At 41.2% G+C, this 12,314-nt stretch overlaps 2 protein-coding genes across 8 annotated transcripts in view; both read right to left on the bottom strand.

Annotated features, from left to right (window-relative positions):
• Positions 1-6,193: 6,193 nt before the first annotated feature.
• Positions 6,194-9,569, bottom strand: mesd (mesoderm development LRP chaperone). The gene is made up of 3 exons (XM_005947798.3): positions 9,377-9,569; positions 7,990-8,222; positions 6,194-6,922 (listed from the first exon to the last, which is right to left on the bottom strand). Exons 1-3 carry the CDS (start codon positions 9,530-9,532, stop codon positions 6,655-6,657), a joined length of 657 nt encoding a protein of 218 aa, XP_005947860.1. The 5' UTR covers positions 9,533-9,569; the 3' UTR covers positions 6,194-6,654.
• A 2,233-nt stretch (positions 9,570-11,802) lies between these two features.
• znf414 (zinc finger protein 414) overlaps positions 11,803-12,314 on the bottom strand; it is an 8,436-nt gene continuing 7,924 nt past the window's right edge. For all 7 annotated transcript variants that reach the window (XM_042214336.1, XM_042214334.1, XM_042214337.1 and 4 more), the window contains one exon: positions 11,803-12,186. In XM_042214336.1, coding sequence (XP_042070270.1) covers positions 12,017-12,186 — 170 coding nt within the window. In that variant the 3' untranslated portion in view covers positions 11,803-12,016. The remainder of the gene's footprint in view (positions 12,187-12,314) is intronic.

Raw genomic sequence — 12,314 nt, 5'->3', positions numbered from 1 at the left:
CAAATCAAATCAAATCAAATCACTTTTATTGTAACATCACATGTGCAGGTACATGTGAGTGAAATTCTTGTGTGCGAGCTTCAGAAGCAACAGAGTTGTGCAAAATACAATAATGTAAAACAAGCAAAATCTAAGAATGGCTACATCTGAAACTAATAAATATATGTACAATATATATACAATATATATATATGCATACAGTATATGCATTTCTGGATGTGTATACTAAATATGTTTTTCTGCGTGTGTGTGTGTGTGTGTGTGTGTGTGTGTGTGTGTGTGTGTGTGTGTGTGTGTGTGTGTGTGTGTACACATATTTTACAAATTAAATAGAGTAAACAATAAATAAAATATATAAAAATATACAGAGTTGAGACATGTGCAAAACAGTGGCATTACTGTACAGTATGGAGTGCATAATGTTGAAGTTCCAGTAGTGAAGCTGAGGTGTCTATGACGTGTTCAGCAGTCTGATGGCCTGGTGGAAGAAGCTGTCTCTCAGTCTGCTGGTACGGGACCGGATGCTGCAGAACCTCCTTCCTGATGGAAGCAGTCTGAACAGTTTATGGCTGGGGTGACTGGAGTCCTTGATGATCCTCCCCGCTTTCCTCAGGCAGCGCTTCCTGTAGATGTCTTGGAGGGAGGGAAGCTCACCTCCAATTATCCGTTCAGAGCACCGCACTACTCGCTGGAGAGCTTTGCAGTTGTAGGCGGTGCTGTTGCCATACCAGGTGGTGATGCATCCAGTGAGGATGCTCTCAATGGCACAGTGATAGAAGGTCCTGAGGATGCGGGGGCTCATGCCGAATCTTTTCAGTCTCCTGAGAAAGAAGAGGCGCTGCTGCGCCTTCTTCACTGTTTTGTTTGTGTGTACTGACCACGTAAGATCCTCAGCCAGATGTACACCAAGGAAGCGGAAGCTGCTCACTCTCTCCACAGCAGCGCCGTTGATGGTGATGGGGGTGTGTACTTCTCTGCACCTCCGGAAGTCCACTATCAACTCCTTAATATAAATGCACAGTCACACACACATGCACACTACAGTCAGTTGCTCCGAGCCACTGATCCAGGATCATGTGGTGTTTATTCTGCGTTTGGTTATGAGAAAGGGTGATGTGAAAGTATGTAAAAGGTGGAGGCACCCCTCACAGAGCTAGCACTGCCTGGGATGAACTGTCAGGTGATAACACTCTCTCTGGCAGCCATGTTAGCGGTCAGCTCATGGCGGCAGTAGCTCAGAACAGCCAATGGTGGCTACGCAAGTGTCTCTAGAAACTATTAATAGGTGATGATAGATGGTCACTGTTGAATCTTTTTTTCTGACAGAACACTGCCAACAACATTGATTTGTTTACATAATGCTAGCTTGCTGGCTAAAGTCACCATTGGATTTTGCAAACCTGGTAGATGTTAAGAGAGCAACTGCAGTTAACCTCTAATATTCACGCCTTTTTTAGGATGTTTTCCTGTACAAGAGGAAAAGCTTGTAACAGAGGCATTGTGAGGCCAAAATGCATCTATAAGATTTGATTGGGACAGCAACAGCTAACCATTTCTGAAAACGTGCTTGTTCCATACGGCTAAAGCACAACCAGACTCCAACTTTAATCCTGAACAGGTTTTTGGCACTTACCAATTTTAGGACTAACAATCAGTGTTTTGACACGTTTGTTCCCAGCAGCTGGGATTGGCTCCCTTTACTAAAGGTCATCAGGTCTCTGACACAACCAAAAATCTTAATTCAATCTTTCACAGATTTGAGCTTTAGCACAGAAATCAGTCTTCAACCTGTAGTGAAAAAAACTGTCTTATTATTTGCACTTGATATTGAAATGTTTGTTTTAAAAACAGCACAAATTGTAGATCGCTGCTAAAACTAGCCACACCTATGAGCGTTATTTGGGGATTGTGCTCATGTACCTCATCACCCAGCTAAAATCTTTCAATCTGACCCATATGGGTCATCCAAAGAGTACAGAAAGTAAATGAAAACACACACTTGAAGGTGGAAGTCATTGATATGTGTAAAATGGGAAACTTTGACTCATCATTAGGTCAGTGTCTTCTTGAAGGCTTTGTCTTGACCTGTTTGTACACTCAAAAAAACATTAATTGTATAGTGATGAGGACTTTTTTTGCAGCTGTTGAAATGAAAGTTAGAGCTCTGTCCCCAGATGGGCTTTAAAATAACTGCATGGATTTAATCGAAGACGGCTGTGAGCTGCTACAGTTGCAGTTCTAGGAGTCGTTTGGAACACAAAACCTAAGAACAAGTTCTTCTTTCACCAAATGATTGTTTCCCATTTCAAAGACAGGATGACACGGGATACTAGTTTAAATCCCAACAGCAGCCACACTGACAGCACATTGTCATCAGACTAACAGACAAGCCAGTTTTTGATCTGCACATTTGGTGTAGCAGGTTCCCTCCGAGGTTCATGACTGCTTGCAAAATAACTGGAACTCATTTCATACTTGTTTGCATGTGTCACTGGGACAGTTAATGGTTGGATAAGGAGAGCAGTATAAAATTAACTGGTTTCAAAGTTTTTCACAGAGCACTGAGACAGCACTCTGACATATACAGGGAGTGCAGAATTATTAGGCAAATGAGTATTTTGTCCACATCATCCTCTTCATGCATGTTGTCTTACTCCAAGCTGTATAGGCTCGAAAGCCTACTACCAATTAAGCATATTAGGTGATGTGCATCTCTGTAATGAGAAGGGGTGTGGTCTAATGACATCAACACCCTATATCAGGTGTGCATAATTATTAGGCAACATCCTTTCCTTTGGCAAAATGGGTCAAAAGAAGGACTTGACAGGCTCAGAAAAGTCAAAAATAGTGAGATATCTTGCAGAGGGATGCAGCAGTCTCAAAATTGCAAAGCTTCTGAAGCGTGATCATCGAACAATCAAGCGTTTCATTCAAAATAGTCAACAGGGTCGCAAGAAGCGTGTGGAAAAACCAAGGCGCAAAATAACTGCCCATGAACTGAGAAAAGTCAAGCGTGCAGCTGCCAAGATGCCACTTGCCACCAGTTTGGCCATATTTCAGAGCTGCAACATCACTGGAGTGCCCAAAAGCACAAGGTGTGCAATACTCAGAGACATGGCCAAGGTAAGAAAGGCTGAAAGACGACCACCACTGAACAAGACACACAAGCTGAAACGTCAAGACTGGGCCAAGAAATATCTCAAGACTGGTTTTTCTAAGGTTTTATGGACTGATGAAATGAGAGTGAGTCTTGATGGGCCAGATGGATGGGCCCGTGGCTGGATTGGTAAAGGGCAGAGAGCTCCAGTCCCACTCAGACGCCAGCAAGGTGGAGGTGGAGTACTGGTTTGGGCTGGTATCATCAAAGATGAGCTTGTGGGGCCTTTTCGGGTTGAGGATGGAGTCAAGCTCAACTCCCAGTCCTACTGCCAGTTTCTGGAAGACACCTTCTTCAAGCAGTGGTACAGGAAGAAGTCTGCATCCTTCAAGAAAAACATGATTTTCATGCAGGACAATGCTCCATCACACGCGTCCAAGTACTCCACAGCGTGGCTGGCAAGAAAGGGTATAAAAGAAGAAAAACTAATGACATGGCCTCCTTGTTCACCTGATCTGAACCCCATTGAGAACCTGTGGTCCATCATCAAATGTGAGATTTACAAGGAGGGAAAACAGTACACCTCTCTGAACAGTGTCTGGGAGGCTGTGGTTGCTGCTGCACGCAATGTTGATGGTGAACAGATCAAAACACTGACAGAATCCATGGATGGCAGGCTTTTGAGTGTCCTTGCAAAGAAAGGTGGCTATATTGGTCGCTGATTTGTTTTTGTTTTGTTTTTGAATGTCAGAAATGTATATTTGTGAATGTGGAGATGTTATATTGGTTTCACTGGTAAAAATAAATAATTGAAATGGGTATATATTTGTTTTTTGTTAAGTTGCCTAATAATTATGCACAGTAATAGTCACCTGCACACACAGATATCCCCCTAAAATAGCTAAAACTAAAAACAAACTAAAAACTACTTCCAAAAACATTCAGCTTTGATATTAATGAGTTTTTTGGGTTCATTGAGAACATGGTTGTTGTTCAATAATAAAATTATTCCTCAAAAATACAACTTGCCTAATAATTCTGCACTCCCTGTATATGTGCCGATATGGAAGTCTGTAATTGAGCTATACATAAATCTGAATGAATTGCATCTATTTTGTGTTATCAGGTGAGGTGCCATTCAGATTAAGCTGATGCTTTTCAGTTAGATCATTTCTTAATATATGCACATGGCAACTAAAGCCAGATTACAAACAACACAACTGTCCTTCTATTAACAGGACAGGAGGTACTTGGATACAGTCCGGTACTTTGTAGCCTGGTTGATATGTGTACATTATGAACTGCTGGACAATTCTCCAGCAGACCTTCATGTCAGCCACGGTTACTAGGCAGTTTCTGGAGCAAATACTAAGTTTCAGTTGTCTTTTCAAGCAGATGTGTGATGCATGTGCATCATTAATCATCCTGTGATGTGTAACAGTTAAGTGAGTCTAATGTTCTGCTCCGTTTAAACGACAGAAGAGAAGAAACAAAAACATTCCTGGTTTGCATCCCAGCTGGTGGTTAACTTGCTTTGTTGCATTCCGAGCACTCGCTCACTAGATATTGTGATGTAGTCTTCTGCTGATGGTTTGGGTTCTTTTGTTTTCGTCAGTGTTTGCGATCCATCTGCCTGTCAGTTGGAATGAACCAGCAAGAAGCCCATAAAGATATAAAAGATGAAATTGAGCAGTCCACTGAATGTTTAATCAGGTTGTTTTTAAATGTGTCGCTCCCCCCTCTTCAAAATGATTCCAATGTGACCAGAAAAAACGATTCTTCTCCCTTTACCGAAATAGCTGGTCTTTTTTCGGAGGTTGTAGCAGTAATTTAGCGTTTTGTATGTGTGTATGTGTTTTTAAAGATCCACAGGTTGCTAAGAGATATATTTTATACTTATTTATTGTACAGACACTCTTGATGTAAATCTACGAGGGACTTGTTTTGAGTTGTAATGTTATTACTGTCCTGTATGTATACTGGATGTAGGAAACAAAAACCATCATAGGTCCACTTATTGCATACATGCCTATGACTGCTGGTATAGTTGCCTTGTTTTAACTGTATACCAAATGGATGTGTTGTATAAGTGGCTAAGGTGATGAAACTCCATGACTCTGAATGTCTTTGAGGATTTTTGCACAGAAATAAAGACAGTTTGTCTGCACATCTCTGTGTCCCTGATTAAACCAACACAGTGGACCCCAGCGTGACTAGCAACCACAGCAGTGGACGTTAACTGGGATACAATACTGGGATGAACAAAATATAATTTTACTGCTTAAAAAACACAAAATCAGAGTGACTGCACATTTTAAGATCAAGACCACAATAATTCTACTGAAGAGTAATATGTAATAGCTGAGTCGCAGCTGCACCATCCATGTGACATCCCTACACTTCTGCTAATTTTAGCCTGTTTTGTGAATAAAGTCTGTACAGATATGTACACAACCTGCCTCTCACCCAGTGACAGCTTGATGCCTTTTAGGGTCCATTGCATCAAAAAGCTTGTGTGCCCCCTGTTGGCCAAAGCTTTAATTACAATGTACTGTCAGTAGCTTTAACTTGGGTTTCAAGTTCAGCTGCGTTTGTTTATGCTGGTATCAGCAGCAGCATCACGTGGCTGTACTGAACATCAGCGGTCCTCAACCTTTTTTGTGCCACGGACCGGTTTAATGTCAGACAATATTTTCACAGGTGTGAAAAAGGTGTCGCGGATAAAAACAACAAAATAAAATAACACAACCAAGACAGAAACTCTGGTATTTTGTAAACATAATAATGAACACAAGATCACTGTGTAATTGTGTTACTTTGTTAGCAGCATCCTCCTGAAATGCGCCCACAACATTGAGTGTAACATCCTTCTCTCTGCCCCTTAATGCTATCTGGTTGCCATGGCAATGCATAAATATTTCTTTCAAAATAAGACACACAACTACAACACAGGAAAAGACCCAGGAATATCCGACCCAAACGACTCGGTCCGAGGCCCGGGAATTGGGGACCGCTGCTGTATATATCTGCACGCATGCCTCTCAATCGAAAGCAAGTCTGCACTTGCTACTGAATGCAATGTTTTCACAGTGGAAGTCAAAGATATCAAAAGTTTATTTTCTCATCAAATCAAATAGAAAATGTGGATGCTACAAACACACGAGGACAGGACGGTGAGATCTGTGCCTCCATGCCTGCACCACACAAAAATTATTCCACAACCAATCATGGATACAAAGGATTAAATGTTTGACAGTGCTCATGTGGAGTACCTTTTTAACAATAAATGCATGTGCTCCTTTTGATCTGGTGATGACTGAACAGAAATCAATATGGCTTCCATTGAAAATGATCTGAAAGTTTGTTACCAGTCAGACAAAGAGTGACGATTCCAGCTGAGCAGTGAAGGTGACGTTACCCATCAGAATTCATTAGTTCACTCATCCCTCCACATCTCCAGGTGGTCGAGTGGGCCCTCACCAGTTCACTGCTCACAGAGTGGATGTGGGAAGCATCATTTATGAGACCACAAGGTTAATTACTAACTCACAAACTCATCAGAGCTCCTGTTTCAGAGAGTTTACACGGTTTCCCTCCAAATCAGGCTTCTTGCTCTCCGTTTTCTTCTTGCTCTTTCTCTTAGTGTTGACCTCATTCTGCTGCTTGTATTTGGCATCATCCTTGTTGGCAGCCTTCCCTGGAAACACCTGTCCCTCTACAGTAACATCTACGCAGCGCTCTTGAGCCACAAGGAAGTCTTTCACCTCCCAGGCAAAACTACCATCTCGCAGCATGAAGATCACCCTGTTGGAACCCACCACGAACCTACGAGAGGAAACATTCAGTTTTTATTAATAAAGCACCAAATAACAACAGCAGTTGCCTCAAGGCCCTTTGTATTGTAAGGTAGACCCTACAATAATGCAAAGACCCCAACTATTAGACGCCCCGCTCTGAGCAAGAGCTTTGGCGACAGTGGGAAGGAAAAATAATTAGCCTCAGTGTGTGAAGAGGACTCTCCATTTACATGCACAAACTGGAGTCTATTAGATAGATATGATACAAACCACTGCAGCACAGTACCTGTAATACCTACAGCATGTTCTAATCGCTCTAATAGGATATTATGGTCGACAGTATCGAACGCTGCACTGAGGTCTAGCAGGACAAGCACAGAGATGAGTCCACTGTCAGAGGCCATAAGAAGATCATTTGTAACCTTCACTAAAGCTGTTTCTGTGCTGTGCATGAGCTCTGAAACCTGACTGAAACTCTTCAAATAAACCTTCCTCGCAGATGATCTGTTAGCTGTTTGACAACTACTCTTTCAAGGATGTTTTGATATAAAGGAAGGTTGGAGATTGGCCTATAATTAGCTAAGACTGCTGGGTCTAGAGATGCTTTTTGAGTAAAGGTTTAACTACAGCCAGCTTGAAGGCCTGTGGTACATAGCCGATCATTAGAGATAGGTTGATCATATTTAAGATCGAAGAATTAATTAATGGCAGGACTTCTTTGAGCAGTTTTGTAGGAATGGGGTCTAAAAGACACGTTGATGGTTTGGAGGAAGTAATTATTGAAGTTAACTCAGAAAGATCAATTGGAGAAAAAGAGTCTAACTTAACATCAATGGTACTAAGAGTAGCTGTAGATAATATTACATCTGTGGGATGAATTGGGCAGGGTGATGATAATTCTGGAATAAAAATAAATAAATAAATAAATAAATGCATGCTTCAGTATTGATCAGTATCACAGAATGGGCTCTTGAACTGTTCTGAAAATGACTGTCAGTGAACACAGTTTGTTTGTTACTGCTCTACAAATAGAAATCACTCCCACGCAAACGACAACAAGAAACAAAAAACGAAACAAGGTCAGAAAGGAAATACCTCTGAATATCAAAGTTGGCATTGAAAAGGCTGCCCTGCCACAGGCCTGTGATCTCCTCTGTCTCTTTCTCTGTAGGATCTCCTGAAACTGTGGCAAAAACCATCAGAGTGCGCCCTTTTTTGGACATCTTAAGCAGCTCCTCTGGTTTGGAGGGGTTCACCTTAGAGAAGTCGATGGGAGGAGGAGACCTTTTGTGCTCTGGAAGGTCACCTTCCTCGATGTCATCGTCTGCCTATTAAACCACATGGAGAGAAAAAAACAAAACATGACAACAGTTTAAGATGAAACAGCAGCTAATACTGGAAAATGGCTTGCTATTAGCCTCTCACTCGTTTGAATCTATTTTATACTTTCCACTCTCACACTATAGCATGTCTGGACGAAACTCCAGGCCTCAAGGGCCGACGTGTCCTTGATCCAACACAGCTGATTTAAATGGCTAAATTAACTCCTCAACATGCCATGAAGCTCTCCAGAGGCCTGTTAATGAACTAATAATTTGATTCGGAGTGTTGAACCAGGGAACCACCCCTGAACTCTAGACACAAATATTTAGATGATGTTAAGTTTTGTTTTTTATTTTAAACAAATGGCACTCTTGTTTTTTTAAGTCATGTTTTTATCCCTAAAATAACTGGTTTAAAAGAGACCGAACGGAATATTCGGAAATAGGATGACTCATTGTATCATTTAGTGATTATTTCAGACTGAAAGTAGGAGGTACCTCCTTCTGAAAAGTAGGACTGACAATAAAATCAAGCTAAGCAAAAGAGACAATCATATACTTAAGCTAACCTATATCTATACACTCAGTCTTTTACAATGTGGATAACTTCATATCACTCAACAGAGCGCTTTGCTATCAGACTGCTGGCTTACTTTGAATTCAGTTTGACTTATTTAACACCAAAGCACAACAGCAGTCGCCTCAAGGTGCTTAATACAGTAAGGTAAAGGCACAATAATGGACAACCCCAACAATCAAATGATGAGCAAGCACTTGGCGACAGTGAAAAGGAAAAACTGCTTTTGAAAAATAAATAAACATTTTAAAAGGATCACCGGAACCAAAAAAACTGTATGTATTGATTAACCAGTGAAATTATAATAACCTCTTGTGGAGTTTACCCTAAAACAACTTCCTCTGGAAAGAATACCCCGCATCTCTCCCACTGTGGAACGTGTGCCACGTCTCTCTCTTATAATGACTGTGGTGTTTAGTCTTTCTGTAGCGACGAAAGAGTCCAGCATCTAATAGTAACCCCTAGCACTTCCACCAATATATCAGTTAAACACTCAGACTTAGCTGGGCTAATGATCTCTCACGACACCTAGCCAGCGGCTAACAGCTGCTAACATCTGAAGGCTGTGGACGGGAAAACTTGCCTCCCACTGTTCCAGGAGCCGTGCCATGTCAGCATCATTGTAGTCTCGGATGTCCTTCTTTTTCTTGGCCTTTGCTTTAGTCTCGGTCTCTACAGAACAAAGCATGTGTATGCAGAGCACAAGCACCGCGCATCTCCACAGAAAGCCAGACGCCATGTTTCCAGATGGTACCCTGTGATTGGCTGTGAAGTCTGCCGGTCACAAGACGAGAGGGGCGTGTCAAAAGAGTCCGGCCGGCATTGCAGACCGGTGGAGAATTTCAAAGTAAAGCCGGGAGGACCCACCGGGACGACTACTACAGTCTACTATTATTACCGAGCACTGCTCCCTCAATCGTTATTATTGTTATTGTTTTTCAGGCAAATTAATCGACTTTCCGGGGCCTAAACGTGCTCAAATACACAGACACGTTATTGTTTGGGACATTTGAAAATGGCTCTAGAGCGCCACCTATGCAGACTATAATGAAGTACTACGGACGGACACGTAGTTTGAGCTACATGAATGAAAAATGTACACATATAACAAGCAAAGAGGGACAAAAAGCCTCTGGGCTCCTTGATCAAACCAAACAGGAAGTCCAATATTTTGAATTGAAGATAAAACTGGTGCCGATTTTACTATTTTCAAAGTGTTCATTCAATAAACGTTATAATTATATTATAATTATACTATACTATATTTGCACACTTTGCATCTTGCACATGTCTTTGTCTTGTCTATGATATCCTGACAATAACTTGAACATGGTATGCAATTACACTGCACAACCCACTTTGTATTGTCTCTGTCCTGCCTTTGTTTATCGTACAGGCAGTATTGTATAGTCATCATTATAGTATTGTATAGTTAGTAATTGATATATTTTTATCCCTTAATTTTACCGAAACTTAGCATATTATTTATTTGTAATTCCTAGTTGTATATCTCTTGGAGATATATCTTTTATATACTTATAAATGCACCATAGGGGGCTTGGGGTGAAACAGCATTTGATTATACTTTGTATACTGCTGTATTGACAATAAAGCTTTTGAATCTTGAATAATTGTTCAGTGTACACAACAGACCTGGGCTATAGGGTGCATCTATGGCTCCACAGCAAATTTCAATCATTTGCCATGACATTTTTATTATAATACCGTGTCCAATCTGGCTCAAACTTCTCAATTGTGATAAGGGCGTGCCCCTGAACACATTTTTTATTTGGAGTGTTTAACAATCATCACATCTCCACTTAGTACGCACAGAAAATATCATGTTTTACACTTTGAGGTATAGCTTCAAGGTGGTTACACTTGAGCAACTTGAACTTTGGACATGAAAAGCCTTAAGGAGTTGGTCTTAGTGTATGTTTAGTTTATGTACATCAGGTTTTAATGATGCTTTGACATGAAATTTGTTTTTATTTAATGGTGCACCCTGGTGACATGATAATTGAGGGGTTTGGAAAGCTTAAAAGGTCGTGAAATTTAGCACGCACCTTGAATGTGATGTGAACTTTTCAGGTTAACTCTTTTCATTGGATGTTACAAATTGGCCCAACAGTGCCACCTACAAAATCTGAAAAAGGCTTGAGTGTCCACACCACCCACCCCTCTAATAGCTGGACATTTATTAAGGAGCAGTTCTGGGACTTGTGTTAAACACCTGTTGGTGATGGGAGTGTGATGCATGTGCAGTGCACAACTATTACTGTACAATAAGTGATCTTGGATTTGTAATCTAGTTGACTGGTTTTTATATAAAGTGCTTTTACTCTACCTGTAGAGTAAAAGCACTTTATACAACTTCCCTCATTTACCCATTCATGCAAGGACTTCTATACGGAAGTGCTTTTGGATGCATCAGAGGGGAACTTGGGTTCCGTATATTGTCAAAAGATATTTGGCATGCAGACTGGAGCAGCCAAGGATCGAACCAATTCAATTCAGTTTTATTTACACAGCACCAAATCACAAGAACAGTGAGCTACAGGTGCTTAATACTGTAAGGTAAAAACCCAACAATACAGATAAGCCCTTATGAGAAAGCATTGGGCGACAGTGGGAAGGAAAAACTCCCTTTTAAGAATTGGCTGGAGGTGAGAGATAAGACAACACTATAGAAGAGAGCCAAAGATAATAACTAATGACTCAATGCAGAGAGGTGTGTCAACACACAGTCTTGCATGAATGGGGTCTAAAAGACAAGGTGATGTTTTGGAGGAAGTAACTACTTAAGTTAACTCACTGTTCATTCACTGAACAGGGTTTAGTGATTTAAAACTATTGCACTCCTCTTCGTCTTTCAGCTTTTCTTTAGAGTTGGTCACATCTGCCTTCATCTCATGTCACGCCAAACCTCTGCATGTCCTCCTTTAATCTTCTCTGTGGTCTTCTTGTTTGTACTGGAGTGACCCAAAAGTCAGATATTTAAACAAAAACTTTCACAAAAACGTCTGAACCTTTTATTCAAGAGGTGAAGATGTTAGATGCTCTACAGAAACAGTAATATACAATTTTCTTAGCATCATTACCCAAGCAGATACATGCACATAACTCCTGCGGGTGTTTCGCTCTGAGTCAACCCTGCTGTGCACAGCCAGCACTCAGAATTTGGCTAAAACCTCGACACATACAGACAACTAGAGTTGCCACACTAAGTGTTAGTAGCAGAGCTCCCTGTATCTTCTACAGCTTTGATGGTGCCGTGTTTACTGCTGATGTGCAGGGTCATTTCCTTGCGGTTGGTTACTACATGGCCACACTGTACACACGTATAGCGCCCCCTGGTGTGCTCCCAAAGGATGCGTCTGCTGCAGGCCAAACCTAATGCACAAAACAAATAACTGTGAGTGTTTGATTTGCTCACTGATTAAACTTACACCAAAGCAGTCAAAAGCATGCTAACGTCACAGGATACATTTAAGGTAGGGCTGCTCGATTATGGCAAAAAT

The sequence above is a fragment of the Haplochromis burtoni genome, unplaced genomic scaffold (genome assembly GCF_018398535.1).
Source record: "Haplochromis burtoni strain Fernald_Lab_line unplaced genomic scaffold, NCSU_Asbu1 Contig_549, whole genome shotgun sequence".
NCBI lineage: Eukaryota > Metazoa > Chordata > Actinopteri > Cichliformes > Cichlidae > Haplochromis > Haplochromis burtoni.
This window is presented reverse-complemented; position numbering and strand designations above follow the sequence as displayed.